General features: G+C 33.0%; 2 protein-coding genes across 3 annotated transcripts in view; one reads left to right on the forward strand and one right to left on the reverse strand.

Moving 5' to 3' along the window:
* LOC134693428 (E3 ubiquitin-protein ligase MIB2-like) overlaps window positions 1–12815 on the forward strand; it is a 47249-nt gene extending 34434 nt beyond the window's left edge. For both annotated transcript variants that reach the window (XM_063554249.1, XM_063554250.1), the window contains exons 21-27: window positions 159–315; window positions 4413–4576; window positions 5494–5620; window positions 8820–8931; window positions 10207–10295; window positions 10599–10777; window positions 11728–12815. In XM_063554249.1, the coding sequence (XP_063410319.1) occupies window positions 159–315; window positions 4413–4576; window positions 5494–5620; window positions 8820–8931; window positions 10207–10295; window positions 10599–10777; window positions 11728–11911 (1012 nt within the window). In that variant the 3' untranslated portion in view covers window positions 11912–12815. The remainder of the gene's footprint in view (window positions 1–158; window positions 316–4412; window positions 4577–5493; window positions 5621–8819; window positions 8932–10206; window positions 10296–10598; window positions 10778–11727) is intronic.
* Window positions 12816–23109: 10294 nt separating this feature from the next.
* LOC134693547 (uncharacterized) lies at window positions 23110–23730 on the reverse strand. Its single transcript, XM_063554388.1, has one exon. It carries the CDS (start codon window positions 23728–23730, stop codon window positions 23110–23112), a length of 621 nt encoding a protein of 206 aa, XP_063410458.1.
* Window positions 23731–24195: the final 465 nt, after the last annotated feature.

Consider the following 24195-nt stretch of genomic DNA (forward strand, 5'->3'; position numbering starts at 1 on the left):
CCATGTCCTTTGTTTTTCTCAGTGGTTTTCTAATACAAGTTTCAGATAAAGTGTGATATTTTATCATTGCTTGTCAAATTATGAATATCACACTGTATGACCTTAAAAAAAGTGCAGAATTTTATGTTTTTATTAAAATCTTTTCTCTTCTTTTTCAGAAAACATTCTGATTGTGTAGAATTACTGCTGAGTTACAATGTGAATAAGGATGCAGTAAATGACCACAGACAATCAGCTGTCCATCTGGCCGTTCAGAACAGAGATGTAGCCACGCTTCGTGTTCTGAGGAAACATAAATGTGACATCAATGAAAAGGTAAAGGTCATACAGCAGTAAATAATCAGGAATTTGATTTATTTCAAGATATTGGCCATAGTTTGCCCATACATTTTTACTTTCAGTACTCTAAACCATATAATTTGATAAGTACTCTTAATAGACCACTTTCGAGTTCATCCATCACTGGAAAAAACTCGTCAATTATGCACGCCTTTATGATGTCATTTACCAGATAGAGGGGCTCATCTGTATCCCTGCACTATTAACATTCATCAAGCGTCTTAGTGATCGTCATTGTGCAGGATAAACTAGAAACAATGGTTGTTCTGTAGGTACTTAATGACAATTCCCTAATGACAGCAATGCTGGTTGTTAATTTTGAGAATTCAATTTGCAGAATAATTTTTATAATAAAAAATTAAAGGTAATCAACCACTCGCTCAACATTAAAATGGAGGTGACGACATCCCTAAAAGCACAAACAACGTTAACTAAAACAAGAGTTTTTGACGGAAATGCATTGAATTCGAAAGTTGTCTATTGTTTTATTCTTAATACTTGAAAATTACAATAGATTTGATTTAGAAAACAAAAACATATTATATGAATGCTACAATTAGAAATATCTTAAATCAGTAGTAAAAGATAGAAGCAATTCATTAAATATTTCATAGCTTTTTTTTGGAGTTTTTTTTTCAAAGATGTATTTTTAGAACAAGAGGTATCAAAACTAAGATAGTAGAGGTCATATTTTTTACTATTATAGGATGCTCTAGGAGATAGTCCTGTAGTAGATGCTATAGTTAGACAACAAGGAGACAGTACAGAGATTTATATGTGATATTTGTTTATTATAGGATGCTCTAGGAGATAGTCCTGTAGTAGATGCTATAGTTAGACAACAAGGAGAGAGTACAGAGATTTATATGTGATATTTGTTTATTATAGGATGCTCTAGGAGATAGTCCTGTAGTAGATGCTATAGTTAGACAACAAGGAGAGAGTACAGAGATTTATATGTGATATTTGTTTATTATAGGATGCTCTAGGAGATAGTCCTGTAGTAGATGCTATAGTTAGACAACAAGGAGAGAGTACAGAGATTTATATGTGATATTTGTTTATTATAGGATGCTCTAGGAGATAGTCCTGTAGTAGATGCTATAGTTAGACAACAAGGAGACAGTACAGAGATTTATATGTGATATTTGTTTATTATAGGATGCTCTAGGAGATAGTCCTGTAGTAGATGCTATAGTTAGACAACAAGGAGAGAGTACAGAGATTTATATGTGATATTTGTTTATTATAGGATGCTCTAGGAGATAGTCCTGTAGTAGATGCTATAGTTAGACAACAAGGAGACAGTACAGAGATTTATATGTGATATTTGTTTATTATAGGATGCTCTAGGAGATAGTCCTGTAGTAGATGCTATAGTTAGACAACAAGGAGAGAGTACAGAGATTTATATGTGATATTTGTTTATTATAGGATGCTCTAGGAGATAGTCCTGTAGTAGATGCTATAGTTAGACAACAGGGAGACAGTACAGATATTTATATGTGATATTTGTTTATTATAGGATGCTCTAGGAGATAGTCCTGTAGTAGATGCTATAGTTAGACAACAAGGAGACAGTACAGAGATTTATATGTGATATTTGTTTATTATAGGATGCTCTAGGAGATAGTCCTGTAGTAGATGCTATAGTTAGACAACAGGGAGACAGTACAGAGATTTATATGTGATATTTGTTTATTATAGGATGCTCTAGGAGATAGTCCTGTAGTAGATGCTATAGTTAGACAACAGGGAGACAGTACAGAGATTTATATGTGATATTTGTTTATTATAGGATGCTCTAGGAGATAGTCCTGTAGTAGATGCTATAGTTAGACAACAGGGAGACAGTACAGAGATTTATATGTGATATTTGTTTATTATAGGATGCCCTAGGAGATAGCCCTGTAGTAGATGCTATAGTTAGACAACAAGGAGACAGTACAGATATTTATATGTGATATTTGTTTATTATAGGATGCCCTAGGAGATAGCCCTGTAGTAGATGCTATAGTAAGACAACAGGGAGACAGTACAGATATTTATATGTGATATTTGTTTATTATAGGATGCCCTAGGAGATAGCCCTGTAGTAGATGCTATAGTAAGACAACAGGGAGACAGTACAGATATTTATATGTGATATTTGTTTATTATAGGATGCCCTAGGAGATAGCCCTGTAGTAGATGCTATAGTAAGACAACAGGGAGACAGTACAGATATTTATATGTGATATTTGTTTATTATAGGATGCCCTAGGAGATAGTCCTGTAGTAGATGCTATAGTAAGACAACAGGGAGACAGTACAGATATTTATATGTGATATTTGTTTATTATAGGATGCCCTAGGAGATAGCCCTGTAGTAGATGCTATAGTAAGACAACAGGGAGACAGTACAGATATTTATATGTGATATTTGTTTATTATAGGATGCCCTAGGAGATAGCCCTGTAGTAGATGCTATAGTAAGACAACAGGGAGACAGTACAGATATTTATATGTGATATTTGTTTATTATAGGATGCCCTAGGAGATAGCCCTGTAGTAGATGCTATAGTAAGACAACAGGGAGACAGTACAGATATTTATATGTGATATTTGTTTATTATAGGATGCCCTAGGAGATAGCCCTGTAGTAGATGCTATAGTAAGACAACAGGGAGACAGTACAGATATTTATATGTGATATTTGTTTATTATAGGATGCCCTAGGAGATAGCCCTGTAGTAGATGCTATAGTAAGACAACAGGGAGACAGTACAGATATTTATATGTGATATTTGTTTATTATAGGATGCCCTAGGAGATAGCCCTGTAGTAGATGCTATAGTAAGACAACAGGGAGACAGTACAGATATTTATATGTGATATTTGTTTATTATAGGATGCCCTAGGAGATAGCCCTGTAGTAGATGCTATAGTAAGACAACAGGGAGACAGTACAGATATTTATATGTGATATTTGTTTATTATAGGATGCCCTAGGAGATAGCCCTGTAGTAGATGCTATAGTAAGACAACAGGGAGACAGTACAGATATTTATATGTGATATTTGTTTATTATAGGATGCCCTAGGAGATAGTCCTGTAGTAGATGCTATAGTAAGACAACAGGGAGACAGTACAGATATTTATATGTGATATTTGTTTATTATAGGATGCCCTAGGAGATAGCCCTGTAGTAGATGCTATAGTAAGACAACAGGGAGACAGTACAGATATTTATATGTGATATTTGTTTATTATAGGATGCCCTAGGAGATAGCCCTGTAGTAGATGCTATAGTAAGACAACAGGGAGACAGTACAGAGATTTATATGTGATATTTGTTTATTATAGGATGCCCTAGGAGATAGCCCTGTAGTAGATGCTATAGTTAGACAACAAGGAGAGAGTACAGAGATTTATATGTGATATTTGTTTATTATAGGATGCTCTAGGAGATAGTCCTGTAGTAGATGCTATAGTTAGACAACAGGGAGACAGTACAGATATTTATATGTGATATTTGTTTATTATAGGATGCCCTAGGAGATAGTCCTGTAGTAGATGCTATAGTAAGACAACAGGGAGACAGTACAGATATTTATATGTGATATTTGTTTATTATAGGATGCCCTAGGAGATAGCCCTGTAGTAGATGCTATAGTAAGACAACAGGGAGACAGTACAGAGATTTATATGTGATATTTGTTTATTATAGGATGCCCTAGGAGATAGCCCTGTAGTAGATGCTATAGTTAGACAACAGGGAGACAGTACAGATATTTATATGTGATATTTGTTTATTATAGGATGCCCTAGGAGATAGTCCTGTAGTAGATGCTATAGTAAGACAACAGGGAGACAGTACAGATATTTATATGTGATATTTGTTTATTATAGGATGCCCTAGGAGATAGCCCTGTAGTAGATGCTATAGTAAGACAACAGGGAGACAGTACAGATATTTATATGTGATATTTGTTTATTATAGGATGCCCTAGGAGATAGCCCTGTAGTAGATGCTATAGTAAGACAACAGGGAGAGAGTACAGAGATTTATATGTGATATTTGTTTATTATAGGATGCCCTAGGAGATAGCCCTGTAGTAGATGCTATAGTTAGACAACAAGGAGACAGTACGGAGATGTTAGATGTCATACTAGATTGGCCGGGAATTGACCTGAACTTTGAAAACAAAAATGGATTTTCTCCTATCCATATAGCTGCCAGGAAGGGAGATTTAGGGTAAGAGATAATTGTACATCTGGTTTTAAAGAGCTGGATAAATTGTTATATGTCTGATCCTCTATTCTTCTGTATGTCTGTGCCGTTAAATATGCTCACACTTTTCTTTGATTATTCTAATCTGATCTTTCTGAAATTTGAAATCAAGCTTCACGTACACATGCTCTACTGTGTGATGTGTTTTAGAAATTAGTGGTAAATAAATGATAGGCAAAAGATATCAGAGGGACATTCCAACACACAAGTCAAAAAATAAACTGAAAATGCCCGTAGCCAGGAATTTCCAGAGGGGGGGGGGGGGGTTGTCGTTGGACTCACAAACTCTACTTTAACAGTCACAATTCGAACAGAACATTGACTTTAATGGTGCTTATTTGTTTTCAAGGGGGGGGGGGTGTTTGGACACCCCAAACACCCCCTGGCTATGGGTATGCATGGGCTAAAAAAGAAAAAGACAAACAGACAAATATCAGTACACAAAACACAACATAGAAATCTAAAGACTGAGCAACAAGAACCCAATAACTTATGGTCAACCAAATACTGATATATTTATTCTTGCACATGATGACCAGGTAAAAAATTTTGATCACATTTTATTAGGAACAGAAACAAGTTTGAAACTCAATGCAATATGTATGATAGATAAAAATAAACCTCAACACACTAATGTGATATGGTCATTTGAATGATATTATTTAGTAGATTTATAATACCTGTTGATTTTCAAATTCAAAGGTTCAAAAAAGGGTGTATCATACCTTCTCTTTCCTAGTTCTGTTTGTTTTCTAGGTGGTGTTTAATGACATGAGGGTCTGATACAATCGGTTAATTTGAAAACATTTAAAAAAGCATTTCCTGTTTTGTTGAAAATTGTTTTCATCATGTTGACTGATTATATTTGACTTTATCAACAGAGCAGTAAAAAATCTCTTAAAGAAGGACAGGAAGTTACTCAACAAGGAGAAGAGTGATGGATACACACCTTTACACCTGGCTTCATGTATGGACCATCACCTAGTCGTACAATATCTCCTAGACCAGGTAAGATGGCCTAGCTTAGCTGTTTATCGCCAAACCTTTTTTAGCTCACCTGGCCCGAAGGGCCAAGTGAGCTTTTCTCATCACTTGGCGTCCGGCGTCCGTCGTCGTCTGTCGTCGTCCGTCGTCGTCCGTCGTCGTTAACTTTTACAAAAATCTTCTCCTCTGAAACTACTAGGCCAAATCAAACCAAACTTGGCCACAATCATCATTGGGGTATCTAGTTTAAAAAATGTGTGGCGTGACCCGGTCAACCAACCAAGATGGCCGCCACGGCTAAAAATAGAACATAGGGGTAAAATGCAGTTTTTGGCTTATAACTCAAAAACCAAAGCATTTAGAGCAAATCTGACATGGGTAAAAATGTTAATCAGTTCAAGATCTATCTGCCCTGAAATTTTCAGATGAATCGGTCAATCGGTTGTTGGGTTGCTGCCCCTGAATTGGTAATTTTGAAGAAATTTTGCTGTTTTTGGTTATTATCTTGAATATTATTATAGTTAGAGATAAACTGTAAACAGCAATAATGTTCAGCAAAGTAAGATCTACAAATAAGTTAACATGACCAAAATGGTCAGTTGACCCGTTTAGGAGTTATTGCCCTTTAAGTCAATTTTTAACCATTTTTCGTTAATTAAAGTAATCTTTTACAAAAATCTTCTCCTCTGAAACTACTTGGCCAAATTAATCCAAACTTGGCCACAATCATCTTTGGGGTATCTAGTTCAAAAAATGTGTGGCATGACCTGGTCAACCAACCAAGATGGCCGCCACGGCTAAAAATAGAACAAAGGGGTAAAATGCAGTTTTTGGCTTATAACTCAAAAACCAAAGCATTTTGAGGAAATCTGACATGGGATAAAAATGTTTATCAGGTCAAGATCTATCTGCCCCAAAATTTTCAGATGAATCGGTCAATCGGTTGTTGGGTTGCTGCCCCTGAATTGGTAATTTTGAGGAAATTTTACTGTTTTTGGTTATTATCTTGAATATTATTATAGATAGAGATAAACTGTAAACAGCAATAATGTTCAGCAAAGTAAGATCTACAAATAAGTCAACATGACCAAAATGGTCAGTTGACCCGTTTAGGAGTTATTGCCCTTTATAGTCAATTTTCAACCATTTTTCGTAAATTAAAGTAATCTTTTACAAAAATCTTCTCCTCTGAAACTACTTGGCCAAATTAATCCAAACTTGGCCACAATCATCTTTGGGGTATCTAGTTTAAAAAATGTGTGGCGTGACCTGGTCAACCAACCAAGATGACCGCCACCGCTAAAAATAGAACATAGGGGTAAAATGCAGTGTTTGGCTTATAACTCAAAAACCAAAGCATTTTGAGGAAATCTGACATGGGATAAAAATGTTTATCAGGTCAAGAACTATCTGCCCTGAAATTTTCAGATGAATCAGTCAATCGGTTGTTGGGTTGCTGCCCCTGAATTGGTAATTTTGAGGAAATTTTGCTGTTTTTGGTTATTATCTTGAATATTATTATAGATAGAGATAAATTGTAAACAACAATAATGTTCAGCAAAGTAAGATCTACAAATAAGTCAACATGACCAAAATGGTCAGTTGACCCCTTTAGGAGTTATTGCCCTTTATAGTCAATCTTTAACCATTTTTCATAAATCTAAGTAATCTTTTACAAAATCTCCACTGAAACTACTAGGCCACAATCATCTTTTGGGTATCTAGTTTGAAAAATGTGTCCGATGACCTGGCCATTCAACCAAGATGGCCGCCACGGCTAAAAATAGAACATAGGGGTAAAATGCAGTTTTTTGCTTATAACTATGAAACGAAAGCATCTAGAGCAAATCTGACAAGAAGTTAAATTGTTAATCAATTCAATATCTATCTGCCCTGAATTTTTCAGATGAATTGGACAACTGGTTGTTGGGTTGCTGCCCTCCAATTGGTAATTTTTAAAGAAATTTTGCCGTTTTTGGTTATCTTGAATACTATTATAGATAGCGATAAACTGTAAACAGCAATAATGTTCAGCAAAGTAAGATCTACAAATAAGTCAACATGACCTAAATGGTCAATTGACCCCTTTAGGAGTTATTGCCCTTTATAGTCAATTTTTAACAATTTTCATTAATTTGGTAAATTTATGTAAATTTTTACCAAATATAGTTCTCTGTTACTAATGGACAAAGTTCATGATAGATATAATTGTAAGAAGCAAAATCGTTCAGTAAAGTAAGAACTTCAAACACATCACCATCACCAAAATACAATTTTGTCATGAATCCATTTGTGTCCTTTGTTTAATATGCACATAGACCAAGGTGAGCGACACAGGCTCTTTAGAGCCTCTAGTTTAACCTTTTAGTTAAGTTTTCAATGCTCTTGAACTTTGTATTGGATTGGCCTTTCAACTGTTTTGATTTTAGTGCCATTGTCTTTTATGAATTAAACTAGGACTTCTTATTGTATAATAAAGAATGTATGCGCCAATGGGACAACAACTTGACAAACTAGCAGAAAGCAGCCCAAGGCCACCAATGGGTCTTCAACACAGGGAGAAAAGCCAGGACCCGTAGATGGGCTTCAGATTTCTTCTTAGCAATAACTAATACTAGTTCAGCAAAATTGATTTTACACCAAACACTGACCAATACATAAAAATTAAAAGACACAATCTTGACTGAAAAAAAATAGAGTTTAGTGAATTGGGACAGTCTCAAAAATGATGTCATTAGAATAATACGACTGAAAAAAGAACATCTTTTATGGATCTGATGAGATGAGCTTTTTCAATTGATTTATTTAGTTTGTTCTTTTGTTGTGCTGTTTAAACACCTCTGTCACTGGATAGGGGAGGGTTGATTACTCACAAACATGTTCAACCCAGCCACATTCTGTATGTGTCTGTCTCAAGTCATGAGCCTGTAGTTCAGTAGTTTTCTTTTGTTCATATTTATTTATCGTTTAATGTTTTTTTTTTATAATGCTGTTAGTTTTCTTAATTGAATTGTTTTATATTTTTCATGTCAGGGCTCTAAAGTATAGCCTACTAACTGGTATGGGTTTTTATCATTGTTGAAGGTCGTACAGTTGCCTATAATTACTAACATTCACTTTATTTAAAATTTGGTGGATAGTTGTCTCATTGGCAATCACACCTCATCTTATTTTTACATTATAAATAACCCATAAGTTGTGAAAATATATCTTATTTTTCCAGCCTGGTATTAACATTGATGCTAGGACAAGAGACAAAGGTCAGACAGCCTTGTTGATTGCTTGTTTCTATGGCAGCAGAAAAACAGCAGATATTTTACTGAGTGAAAAATACAGTAGGTAGTCTTTTGATTTATTATTCTAAGGCTCTGATATAGTGATAATTGAAAGGCAAGACATTGTGTTTATATTTTTGATGGTAGTAGTTATAGGTTTGGTTTTGTTCACTGTTGAAGGCTGTACAGTGACCAAGAGGTGCATATATTTTGTCATTTGGTGGATAGTTTTTTTTTATTTACAATCCATACTTTTATAAGTTTTGCTGCTCTATAAAAAATATATATTTCAACATACTGTGAAAGTACTTTTATTCGTGGGGTACCAATTTTCATGACTTAATCCACGAATTTAAGTGTCCAACGAAATAAAACAACCATTTTTGTTTATGTAATATATACGTGTTTCTCGTTTCTCGTTTTGTTTATATAGATTAGACCGTTGGTTTTCCCGTTTGAATTGTTTTAACACTAGTAATTTTGGGGCCCTTTATAGCTTGTTGTTCTGTGTGAGCCAAGGCTCCGTGTTGAAGGCCGTACTTTAACCTATAATGGTTTAATTTTTAAATTGTTATTTGGATGGAGAGTTGTCTCATTGGCACTCACACCACATCTTCCTATATCTATTGTCCTATTCAAGACATGCAAAGATCCCCATGAAGGTTTGACTACTGATATGTTCTAGAGAATATATTGAATTACCTCGAATCTGAGAATACTTTGATATCAGTCACCGAAGTACAACTGTATGCAGGATTATACCCATTTAATCTTTGATAACCTAAACTGTACAACTTTTGATCTTTTAATTTTCATAAAAAAAGTTATTTCGATGAAAGTCGGATTTCCGATATTGATATGCAAGTATGATAAAGTGTTCATTTTATATCCTCATAGTTCTCATACATATGGGAAATGATAATTTCATGCTGGGCTTTATTTTGATAAGAATTATTTGACAATTACAGATACGCTTACAGCATTTGTTTATGATACTGATTTTTTCAAGTGACATGTTTATGGCCTAATTAACACCTTTGATGGTCTATAATCTGTTGATCACTTTATCCTGGGTTAATTAATGTTGTCACTACGATTTACAGGATCAATGTTTACTTTGCAATTTCCTTCAATTCTGACAACTTGTAACCTTTGTTTCTAAAGCCTTTTTTTTTTTTTTTTTACGAAAACTAAAATCCACGAATTTAAAAACCCACGAACATATAATTGCATATTTAACTTTTAATCAATTATAAAAATGAACCAAATATGTTATGATTTTTAACAATTTGGTGACAATATTATTTTAAACAAAAATTGATTTTATTTCCAAAGATTGTCAGATTGATGTGAGGGACAGTGATGGTAACAACGCCTTACATTTATGTCTTAGTGGTCCACCCCAAGTCATGGAAATTACCGAGGTAAGTTTGGGGGGAAGTTTAAGGGGGGTGAGGCAGTATTTAATGTAAGAATTCATATATTATAAAAAATGAATAAGAAATCATTAGAATTATTTGTATTACTGGAACAAAGAATTGATTATCGTATAGAAATAAATCTGTTCAAAATATATGATACAACTTGTTTGCTTTCCTCATTTATGAATTTCATTCATTGTTAAAGCATTTTATGAATATTTCCTGAGACAAATGTTTTTTTTTATAAAACTGCATGCTTGCTATTTCTCTGTTTATGACTTATCATTGGCTGATTTGTATTGACAGATTCAGAGACCCAACCTGAGAGATAATGACAAACAGATAAAACAACAACTAGACCTGGCCGAACTCTTAGTCAATAAAGGTGTGCCATACAATGTTCAAAATAACAGCGGGAAACTACCACAGGAACTGCCGTCTGCTGAGAAATTGAAAGAAGAATTCACTGCTATAATTGTTCTAAGGTATTTAATTCAATAAAGATTTATAGATTACCTTAACAACATCGATTTTCTTGCTTGAGCTGGTACAACAAAAGTGAGAAAGCAATCGACTTGAGATGACCAATGATAGTCTGTTTTTTGCTTTTTAGATGTTTACATTGACAACATTCCTCCATTGTTTCTAGCAATTTTTATTCATATCACTCTTTTCTGTACTTAGAAAGGAAATTATCGGTCAGTAAAATCAAAGGAAAATTTCTTAAAATAGCAAAGATATGTTATATTAAGGAGATGTTGTATATTGCCAATGAGACAATTGGTAATCCCCAGATTACCAAATTTTATAGATGTATCATGGCATAAACTTTTTCAAATTGACCCAAATTATCAGCATGATACTTCACATTAAGCAACTGAGCTTGTCATAGATGTTGGAAAATAAGGATACTTACTTTTATTACAACATGCAGTGACAGCCAGACAAATTTGCTTAGTACTGAAATTGTGTGTGTGTGTTTGTTTTTTTATCAAAATGAAACAATTAAAAACTCCTATAGTAAATATATGAATTGTATAAAATAAATGATGAAGAATTCCCAAATGAAAGCACAAAGTATTGCTTGAAAAATGTGAGGGTTCGAAATAGTTTTCTGCATTTTGCTAAAATAATTTTATGGGATATACTAGGACTCAGCTTTTTTCAGTTGTGAATAATACTATGGGGACAGGGGAAAAGCAAACACTCATTTAATAGCTATAAAAACATTTTTAACAAAAAATTATAATATTGAAACTTTATACCCTATATATACTGCTGACCAAACTAATGAACAGATAAAAAAACAATATTAACTCAAACAAAAAGTAAAAGAAGCTACAAAAATAATGACTTGAAGACAGAGACAGTTTTAAAAATGTTGAAATGATTCAGCCATTTTCTGCTTTACTTTTACAATAAAATTTTATTGCAGGTCGAGTAGAGAAAAACACCAGTTATGTCCCTTGTGTGAAGAAGAAGGTAACGAGGTGTATGCTGTGTTTGTGGTACAACCATGTGGATGTTCTCTTTGTAATGGATGTTTCAATCCCAAATTCAAGAGCTGTCCGAACTGTGGTGAAAGTAAAAAGTCATCTACAACACTCAGGAGGAAGTAATGTGTTCAGTGACTCTTTTCACCAACAAATTTCTGATTAAAATTGACTGTAAATTAAACTGAAATATCATGACTTGAAAAGAGTCAAAGAACTATAGTGAAACTTTGTGTTGTTTTAAGTCAATTTGATTCTTATTCTATAGCATAATATATTAAAAATGGCAAATGATGTTGCATTTTTATTATTAGATGGCAACAACATCCTTTACAAGCTTGGTAATACTGCATAACTGCAAAATATAATCAAGATTGTGTATTGGTCCATTATATCGAACATTGAGTTGGTCTTTTGTATTTGTGCATTGTTTGAATTGATTTGAAAAATTAAATTGAAATATAAATAAAGTTGGAACTATAATTAGAAATAGAAAGGAATTCAGGTGTTGGTGATCATTTCTTGTCTATTGTTGATAAAATATAAGATCAAAACTCTGTATGATTATTCCCTTTATACTACAACTCTAGAAAGCATATTTATTTATTGGGTAATGTTAAATGAACATTTTGGACATTAAGGAATAATAAAGATGTCATATATCAAGTGCTTTAGTATAATAGGAAACAGTTTGATTGCATATCATTGCTTATCCCTCTTCAGTTTCTTTTGTTATTGCTTAGCTGTCTTGAAAATATATATCCCAAATCTCTCTCACTCATTCATAAGCAAAATTCAGTGACAACAGTCTAACTTCAGTGACAAAACTTAATAATGACATTATTGTATATTATTAACTGCTTATACATTGCAGTTTACTGATCTTTAAATTTAGTTGGTTAAAGCTCCACAGAGAAGTTGTTACTTGTATCAATTTGTACCTCTTTGCAGGTAGCAGTTTACGTTTATTTGTATATTGTTATGACATAATCTATTTTATGAATGCAAATAAAGTGTAATATAAATCCTATTTAGTTGTTAATTCTATAAGTTTCCCAAATATTTGGTCTTTTGCTAATTCATTACTTTCCGAGACATTATGTCTACATTTTCCCAGACATTTTGTCTAATGAATGACAGGTGCCACATGTGGAGCAGGATCTGCTTACCTTCCATGTGCACCTGAAACTATCGTCAGTTTTTGGTGAGGTTCGTGTTGCTTAGTCTTAGTTTTCTTTGTTGTTTCTTGTGTACTTTTATTTGTCTGCTTGTCTTTTTATGTTTAGCTTTGTCATTGTCAGTATATTTTCTATCTTTCAGTTTAACTGTCCCTCCAGTAGCTCTCAGCCCTCTTTTCTACAATTTACCATACACTCCATCTTATTAGCACTCTACAATTCACTGTACATACTGGGTCTACAATTTCAAAAAAAAATCTGTCTAAAGAACAATCTACAATTTGCTAGACATTGACCTGATTTTCAGTTTGATAAGTATTCTGCAATTAACCAGAATTTTGATTTGATAATCATTCAACTTTTTACCAGATTTCATTCTGATAACCATTTATCAATTTGTTATCCTATATAGATAAAGGGAGATGTGGTATGAGTGCCAATGAGAGAAATCTTCATTGAAGTTACAATTTATAAAAGTAAATCATTATAGGTCAAGGTACAGCATTCAACATGGAGCCTTGGTTCACACCAAATATCAAGCTATAAAGGGTCCACAAATTACGGGTGTAAAACCATTCAAATGGGAAAAGTAATGGTCTCATCTATATAAAAGCGAGAAACACTTATGAACCACATAAACAGACAACAACCACTGAATATCAGATTCCTGACTTAGGACAGGTGCAAAAAAAATGCAGTGGGACTAAATGTTTTAACTGTACCAAACCTTCTCCCTTCTCTGAAACAATAGAATAACATCACAACATAGAAAGATGTATAAGTATAACAAGATTATTTAATTTTAAAAAGAGATAGACAGAAGATACCAATAGGATATTCAAACTAAATAAGGCCGTGTTCACATTGACCTAAATTCGGTGTTGTGTTAGTGTAACTCACACGTAAACTAAACACAATTGCGTTCCCATTGATAAAACTCAATGTTTACATGTAGTTTAAATCATGTTTTACCTACACACAGTCAATAGTCAATGTAGGCCTTGTGTAGGTTAAGTGTACACAAAACTAGGCATTTAGGACATTAGTTTTATCGTGTATATATTTAAGGAGGAAACTATTTTTGAGTAAAATTGATATTTTTGATAATTATTAGTTGTCTAAATTTTACAGATTTTGTTTGGTTAAAAAAACTTAACGTACTTTATTAACCCCTTATCAAGGCTCAATGCAGCATCATTGCCGAACCCATAAGGCAGCAACCAATTGATTTTCGGGGGAGGGGGGCTATTGTAGTTGAAAATGTGTCCAGTTTTTGGCCCTGTTTCACCCTCAGCTGCCACTATATATAATGCTAAAATTGATTTCGACTTGTCACCAAAATTTATCCTGCAAAAAAATCAATAGCTCACGCCCCCTCCCCCTCCACAAAAGTTGCTGCCTAAGTCATTTAAAAAGGTCTTCCCGAATCGACTTGACGTACACAGAAATATTCGCCACTGGTCTTTACTCAAAAAACGATTCACGCATAAATGCATGACTAAAAAAAGTGTGAGGTTAATGATATATTTGTCTAGTATCTCAGATCCGTTAAATAACACGTAAAATAAATTAAAAAAAAAACGTTACCCTATTCCTTTACCAAATACTCCTTGGAGAAGAAATACTATTTGTAACGAACAGAAAAGATAAAAATGTAGTGATCCCTAATATCTCAATCCTTTTTTTTTCCGTCTGTAAGCACGCTGTTGCAGCTAACGTTTTCTAATGCGTTATCGAGACATCTCTAGTATATTCAAACTACTGCAAATTATAAAAATGGCTTTCATAAAGTAGCAACCACTTACCTTAAAAAAAAGGGGAGGGTTATTTTTTTTTTCTGAGTCAGATTTTTTTCGCGCGTACGTTTTTATTTCTTTTTTTCGATGCTGGTGATCAAATACTTTTTTTCAATATTTAACACTATAATGTATGAGGAAACTCTTGATTCAGAATATTTTTGTTTATCATCTGTATGACCATATTTTTTTTTTTTTATCAAACTGGGGATCGGAATATTTCCTTTCCCATCCCCCATCCCCCTTTTGAAGTCAAATGGTTGTTCCCTTACCGCTAAAAAAAATTTCCAAAATTTTGAATTCAGTTCTACGTAATGAACATTTAAATGACATATAGTTTACAAGTGAGAACAAATCTTATGTACAGGTAGCTAAACAAGGTGTATAGATGTGAACAAATGTAATGTGAAACCAGTGTACACTACACTAAACTAATTGTAAACATGTTTACTCTACACGGCGTTTGGTGTGAACACGGCCTTAGTCTGAGACAAACTGACACTGAAATGTTAAAAAAATAGACTATGAAACAGAGCATAAAATACTAACAAATGAAATCGACCAAAACCAGGATAGTAGTTAGGTTCTTAAAAAGGGTATATTTGATTTTATAACCATTTTCAAGTCTCCGAAATTTGGTCACATTTACACATGATGTAAAACACATGCAATTTACCTTACATTGCTTCTTATGGAAATTTTACAATTTATGCAACGTAAGGTATAATAAGACTTACATTTACCAGATGTATGATGATTTTTTTTAAAGATTCTTTAATATACCTGATGTAGCCTTCGGGCCAGGTGAGCTTTCTCATCACTTGGCGTCCGGCGTCGTCCGGCGTCAGTCGTCCGTCGTCAGTCGTCCGTCGTCCTTCGTCCATCATCGTTAACTTTTACAAAAATCTTCTCCCCTGAAACTACTGTGCCAAATTTAACCAAACTTGGCCACAATCATCATTTGGGTATCTAGTTTAAAAATTGTGTCCGGTGACCCGGCAAACCAACCAAGATGGCCGCCATGGCTAAAAATAGAACATAGGGGTAAAATGCAGTTTTTGGCTTATAACTCAAAAACCAAATCATTTAGAGCAAATCTGACATGGAGGTAAAATTGTTTATCAGGTCAAGATTTATCAGCCCTGAAATTTTCAGATGAATCGGACAACCCGTTGTTAAGTTGCTGCCCCTGAATTGGTAATTTTAATGAAATTTTGCCGTTTTTGGTCATTATCTTGAATATTATTATAGATAGAGATAATCTATAACAACAAAAATGTTCAGCGAAGTAAGATTAACAAATAAGTCAACAAGTCCAAAATGGTCAGTTGACCCGTTTAGGAGTTATTGCCCTTTATAGTCAATTTTTAACCATTTTTCGTAAATCTTAGTAATCTTTTACAAAAATCTTCTTCTCAGAAACTACTTGGCCAAATTTAACCAAACTAGGCCACAATCATCATTGGGGTATCTAGTTTAAATATTGTGTCCGGTGACCCGGCCAACCAACCAAGATGGCCGCTATGGGTAAAAATAGAACATAGGGGTAAAATGCAGTTTTTGGCTTTTAACTCGAAAACCAAAGCATTTAGAGCAAATCTGACACGAGGTAAATTGTTTATCAGGTCAAGATCTATCTGCCCTGTAATTTGCAGATGAATCGGACAATCCATTGTTAGGTTGCTGCCCCTGAATTGGTAATTTTAAGGAAAATTTGCCGTTTTTGGTCATTATCTTGAATATTATTATAGATACAGATAAACTATAATCAGCAAAAATGTTCAGCCAAGTAAGACAGGGTAAAAATGGTCAGTTGACCCATTTAGGAGTTACTGCCCTTTATAGTCAATTTTTAACCATTTTTCGTAAATCTTGGTAATCTTTTACAAAAACCCACTCCTCAGAAACTACTTGGCCAAATTAAACCAAACTTGGCCACAATCATCATTGGGGTAGCTAGTTTAAAATTTATGTCCGGTGACCCGGCCAACCAACCAAATTGGCCGCCATGGCTAAAAATAGAACAGAGGGGTAAAATGAAGTTTTTGGCTTATAACTCAAAAACCAAAGCATTTAGAGCAAATCTGACAGGGGGTGAATCGGTTTATCAGGTCAAGCTCTATCTGCTGTAATATTTTCACATGAATTGTTAAACTGGTTGTTAGGATGCTGCCCCTGAATTGGTAATTTTAAGGAAATTTGCGGTTTTTGGTTATTATCTTGAATATTATTATAGATAGAGATAAACTGTAAACAGCAAAATAAGACCTAAAAATAAATCAACATGACCAAAATATTCAATTGACCCTCTAAGGAGTTATCGCCTTTATAGTAAATTTTTAACAATTTTCATATAATTTGTAAATTTTTGCTAACATTTTCCACTGAAAAAAACTGGGCCAATCATTAAAGATAGAGATAATTGTAAGCAGCAAGAATTTTCATAAAGTAAGATCTACAAACATATCACAATCACCAAAACACCATTTTGTCATGAATCAATCTGTGTCCTTAGTTGAATATTCACATAGACCAAGGTGAGCGACACAGGCTCTTTAGAGCCTCTAGTTTAAAGATTCATTAATTTAACAGATTGTTTTTGGTGTCATTAACATTCTGCAGTAAAAATTTGCAAGATATTTACATTGGTTTACTAGGGAAATAAACGACCTTGACTGCCCATGAAGGTCTCGACAATTTGAAAATATTTGATTTGAAAACATAAGATAATTATTCACATACTTTGATCTTGTATTGTGTGCAATTTACCACAACTAGCAGAATTTTCTTAGGCTTGACATTGAGAAAAAATACGATATTAGATATTTAAAAGTACCCTTCATTATAACAAAAAGTTACTCACAGGAATAGAGCCTCTATACATATTTAAATAAGTCATCTACTAAAATTTGGGAACATAAGATGAAAACGATATGTATTTATGCCCAATTTATTGGCATTATGTTTTCTTGTCTGTGCGTCCGTCCGTTCACCCGTCTGTCCTGCTTCAGGTTAAAGTTTTTGGTCGAAGTTGTTTTTTCCTATGATATGATCTTTCTAATTTTAATGCCAAATTAGAGTTATTACCCCATTTTCACGGTCCACTGAACATAGAAAATGATAGTATACTGGGGACACATTCTTGTTTCTTTTAATATAAGCAAATTGACTAGAACATTACTAAGATATGAACAGCAAACCATGTATTTTTACCAATATTTCTGGACATAGTGCTCAGGGTTTCATTTTCTTGATTACATTTGCCTTTTTTATGCGAGCTCCATTCTCAGGTCTATTTTTGATATATTAATATATGTGAGCCAAGTATCTTTGGTGTGTTTTTTTATGTTTCAGTAGTCACCATATCTTCACTTTTAGGCTACATTGGTTTTGGTTTCTCAATATAATTGTTGAGCACTCATTATTCTGCCTTGAATACTAGTAGTTTATTGTTATCTAAATAAAAGATTTCGTTAAATCCATAAAATTTTGTAATCCAACTAAATTCAAAACTGCTTGTTTCCTTTGTTTATAGGTTGGTTGATAAAGTTTTAATTTGTGTCAGTTTTTATAGACTTTAACTTTTAGAACATGATTACTTTTGAGTTTGTTTGTTTTATATACTGTTATTCTTTAATAGGTTATAGTGGGTTTTTTTTTAAATGTAAATTTTTGTAACAGATATATTGAAGGCAGTTCCTTGATCTATAATGGTTTACTTTTATAAATTGTTACTTGAATGGAGAGTTGTGTCATTGGCACTCATACCACATCTTCCTATATCTAGGATGGTTTAGCTTCCCAGGTACTTTAAATTATAGTAATCAATAGTTTAACGATGTTCAAATAGATTAGGAAGAGACAAATCAAGGTAACACATTAAATAGGGAATCAAGTCAACTCCAAAAAGAGCGAGATCGGGTGTGTCGACAGAGGGCTAACAACATTTTAACAGTGGTGTCACTCCTTGAAAGCCCTCAGGTCTCAATCACATTGGTATATTGTTCAACTGATAATATTCAGCAATTAAGAGTATACCATTGTTAATATTAGTAACGCGTAATAGGTGGTCATCGGCGGTTGACTGCCCTAAGGTTGGGTTGATGTCTCTTTGACATATTTCACATTTCTATTCTCAATTTTATAAATCATATGTTTTTGATTCGCATTCCTGCTTTTGTGAGAACACCCATTTTGGAAAACCAAAAAGTTATCAATGAGGGAAAATACAAACCACATAGGGACTTACCAATAAGATATATAAGGGCTTGTTTTAGTTTTTAATTTTCCATGAAGTTCGGTAGTTTTGTTATTTTACTTTATTTCTATTATTATTTCCTTAATAGAGGGTCGCTGCTAACATAGAATATATTACACAAGTTCCGAGAGTTGAAGCTATAATAATCCAATCAAAGATTCACGGACGCAATCACTAGTTGGTTGATCATTATGGAATATCTAGTTTACAGATGACGACGGATATGTTGTGATCGTCGTCACCATAATACCGTCCTCCTATTCCTGGAATATGACCTACCGAATAAGACACATCAACGGGTTGTACTTACAAGAGAAACACAACGCGTACCACATGTGGGGTAGAATCTGCTCACCCTTCCGATACGCCGGGGATTGCCGCGGTTTATTGGTGGGATTTTGGTTTGTGTTGCTCAGGCTTTAGTTTTCTATGTTGTAATATATGTTCAGTTACATGTCTATTTGTTTGCCATGGCATCATCAGATTATGTTGGCATTTCGTCTCTCATATGAAACAAGCCTAACAATATATATTTTTTAAAAAGAAATCTGCTTCATGCTCTTTAATAAATTTAGGAAAATACCAAGGAACAATCCAAGTTATAATAAAAAAATCATTAAAATTTAAAGCTGTCAAACTATTCCGAAAAGAAAAACAACAATTCCATAAAGACTCAACACATACAATAAAAGATCAAGCAAAACATATGCATCAAACTTTGTTATAAGAATAAATACACAACAAGATGTTAAAATTTTATTTTATTGATTTAAAGCTATATTATCTCGAGAAAAAAGACAACAAATGGATGGATTTAATGTCATTACACAAACACATTTGAAAAATAAGGGAGAAAAAAATCTCTATTGAATTTCAGAAATAGATCACATTTGTGTAAAAACTTCGCCAAATTTCGGATCTTTGAATAATCATGTTTAAATAAAGATAAATAATTTGCATTCCAATGAAATAATTGAACAAGGGAAGAAATTCAATACAACATAATATGCTAACATACTGAACGATATAACAAAACATAGATATAATACTTTATTTCCGTAGGCAAACAGTTTATTGGATTTACACAATATAAATGTTCAATAGATAATATACAGCATAATATAACATTTATGCACAAATTATACAAATCACAGTGAAGGAATAAAGCAGAGTATGACATATAGACACATTAAACTAAAAGTAAGCATTTGAATAATTAACCATTACGTAATTTTCACTAGCTTGTTAAGCTCTTTGGCATTTCTCACAGATAACAGTTGCACTAATTTAAAAGTAGATGGTCTCTTATAGTTATAACTCTTAATATATTTACATCTAATGTCGTGATTTTTCTCACATTCTAAAATAAAATTTTGCCACTGAATATTTAGCAACCAACAATATAATCAATCTGAAATAAAATGATACTCATCTTCAATAGCATTTTAATGACTTATACTAAAAAAACTTTAATTTCTGGCTATACTATGGTATCTACCTGTTTCTAAAACATAGTGCATGAGTATTTATTCTGTATCTAGTAATAAAGGATATCTACAAATTGTTTAATGGACGACTAAGATAAAATTGCATAGTGTGGCCATCGTGTAAATACTGATACAAAGTACATTTCGGTGAATGTCCAAAACATGATAAACCTTCAGATGTATGATTATATCTTTGTTTAAATTCACTCAAAAATAATTGACTATTTCTAACTCTCTGTGAAAACCAAGCATCACTAAGACCATATTTACATAATATATCTCGTACTGTACAAGACCAATCTTAGCATGACATTTGCCTTCACACAACTAAATTCATACATATCTTTATATACATGTTTTAAAATACAGTTTTCTGTGTCTCACAGTCAAAATACACCATGTAATTAACAGTTCCTTTCCTAACTTAAAATTCTTTTCATATAATATACATGCAATTTTTCTATATCTTCGGCTTTATGAAAGCCCAAGACTTCACTGGCATATTTCATAATACTTGTAACATAAGTATCAATTAAAGATACAAAAGTTTCTATATTAATAAAGTCATCATAAATTTTGCTATTTAAGCTGAAACTAGATATATTTTACAATTTAAGAAAAGGTATCACTTCAAAAAAAATATTTTTGGCCAGTTTTTGGAAAATATGTTACCTTTTTCCTCCAATATTTGCAATATTATTTAACTACCGAATGCAGATTGTTGCCATAGATACACACAATGGATATAAAGATATGGAAAATACCAATAACATACATATGTACATATGAAACTAACAATTTGTGAGGGTAAATTGAAAAACGTTTAAAAGAATATTTATAGTTTACCTTGTTTATAGTCATGAAGACTGATTATGGTGTCTAAGCATACTTTGAGCATTACAAAACAACAACATATAGGGTCAAACTAATACAGTGTGATTATGGTGTCTAAGCATACTTTGATCATTATAAAACAACAACATATGGGGTCAAACTAATACAGTGTGATTATGGTGTCTAAGCATACTTTGATCATTATAAAACAACAACATATAGCCAAACTAATACAGTGTGATACAAACCACCACAACATATTTAACATGCAACATGAAATTGCATACATAGTAATCTTCAAATAATTTAATTGTTTTGCTATAATCTTATATATCTCATCCATATAAGCATACTCTCCGACAAAAAGTTTATATACAAATTGAAGCACAAAAAGTTCATTATCAAACAAATCAGAGGTATTTGAGTCATTTGCATGTTTATCTGTGTCCGCTGCTCAACAAAAATGATATTACGATGTATGAACAAAATCTGGAATAGCATAGAATAGCAGAACAAATTCAACGTAAAAAAGAGTTAAATCAGCTTATTTTACGAGAACTACATAACTTTAACAACAAAAACAAGAATATTTAGAACATACTAAGTGGTAAAGTTATTGGTGATAACACAATGGGCAATAGCAACTTATGCCACAAATAATCAGACGATGACCAATTAAAACTATAAGTGAAACTTAATCAGACAATTGTCAATGGAAATCATTTAAATATCAAAGATAAACAGACAACGATTATTGGAAAACTAAAGGTCAAAGATGATAAATAAAGGCAACAGTAGTATACCGCTGTTCAAAACTCATAAATCCATGAACAAAAAACCAAATTCGGGGTAACAAACTAAAACTGAGAGAAACTAAGACATGTAGTCAATGAAACTATAGGTCAATGATAATCAAACTATGGTCAATCATCAACTATTGGTAAAATAAAATCAGGTATTAGTCAATAGCAAACCGAAGATCAAAGATACACGGACAATGATCGATGTCAAAATCATAAGTTAATCAGACAAAGGTAACACATAAGCAAAAGACAATCAGAAAACGATCGATGAAAACCTATAGGACAATCTTATTATAACTAAGGTCAAAGACAAACTATATGTCAATAATAATAAGACAGCGTTCACTAAAAAAACTATGGATTAAACATAATCATTCAATTGTCAATAAAAAATATAGGTCAAAACTAATCAGTCAATTGCCAAAAGACAACTGAAGGGTCAAATGTATTTAAACAGAGTTTAACGAAAAACAATAGGTGAACGATAACCAAGAAATAGTTAATGACAAAAATTATAGTTCAAAGATAATCAGACAATTGTCAATTAAAACTATAGGCCAATTGCCAACAGACAACCGAAGGGTCAAATGTATTCAAACTGAGTTCAATGAAAAACAATAGGTGAACGATAACCAAGAAATAATTAATGCCAAAAACTATAGTTCAAAGATAATCAGACAATAATCAGTGAAGAACCATAGTTTGAACACAATTCGTAATGAATACATGGACCAAAAGAAAATAATCCGCATACGCTATATTTAAAAAAATAATAAACGAATAATTATAACATTGACTGATTGTTTGTGTTGAAAAACTGATCAACTATTTCACCATGACAATGTTTTCCGTCCAACAGTCATTCTTCATAGCTGCCTCCATATCCAAAAATTTATTGTCAAAATTCTCTATCAACCAATTCACCGTATCATTTTCTTCCGTCCAACATGCATTGTTCATTGTTTCCTTCATATCAAATAATCAAAATTTGATATCAACCATTTCACTATGTCAAGATTTACCAAACCATAGGCATTGTTCATTGCTTCTCTCATATCAAATAATTTGTTGTAAAAATTCTCTATCAAACATTTAACTATGTCAGGATTTTCTGAATCACAGGCATTGTTCATTGCTTCCTTTACATCAAATAGTTTATTGTCAAAATTCTTTATCAACCTTTCCACTAGGTCAAGGTATTTCGAACCACACGCTCTATTTATAGCTTCCTGCATATCAAATAATTTATTGCCTAAATTCGCTATCAACCCGTACCATTTCACATTGTCTAGTTGTCCAATGAGACAAGCATGGCCCATTGCTTCCTTCATATCAAATACTTTGTTGTCAAAATTCTCTATCAACCATTTCACTGTGTCTAGTTGTCCTACGAGACAAGCATGGCCCATTGCTTCCTTCAGATGAAATACTTTGTTGTCAAAATTCTCTATCCACCATTTCACTGTGTCTAGTTTTCCTCCACGACATGCATTGTTCATTGCCTCCTTCATATCAAACAATACATTGTCAAAATTCTCTATCAACCATTTCACATTGTCTAGTTGTCCTATGAGACAAGCATTGCCCATTGCTATCTTCATATGAAATTATTTGTTGTCAAAATTCTCTATCAATCATTTCACTGCGTCTAGTGGTCCTATTAGACAAGCATGGCCCCTTGCTTCCTTCATATGAAATAATTTGTTGTTAAAAGTCTCTATCAACCATTTCACATTGTCTAGTGGTCCTACGTGACAAGCATGGATCATTGTTTCCTCCATATCAAATAATTTGTTGTCATAATTCGCTATCAACCATTTCACTGTGTCTAGTTGTCCTATGAGACAGGCATTGTTCATTGCTTCCTTCATATCAAATAATTTGTTTTCAAAGTCTCTGTCAACCACTTTGCTTTGTATAAGGTTTCCGAACCACAGGCATTGTTCATTGCTTCCTTCAGATCAAATGAGTTATTGTCATAATTCTCTATCAACCATTTTACTGTGTCTAGTGGTCCTATTAAAAAGGCATTGTTCATTGCTTCCTTCATATCA

Source organism: Mytilus trossulus, chromosome 12 (assembly GCF_036588685.1).
Source record: "Mytilus trossulus isolate FHL-02 chromosome 12, PNRI_Mtr1.1.1.hap1, whole genome shotgun sequence".
Classification (NCBI taxonomy): domain Eukaryota; kingdom Metazoa; phylum Mollusca; class Bivalvia; order Mytilida; family Mytilidae; genus Mytilus; species Mytilus trossulus.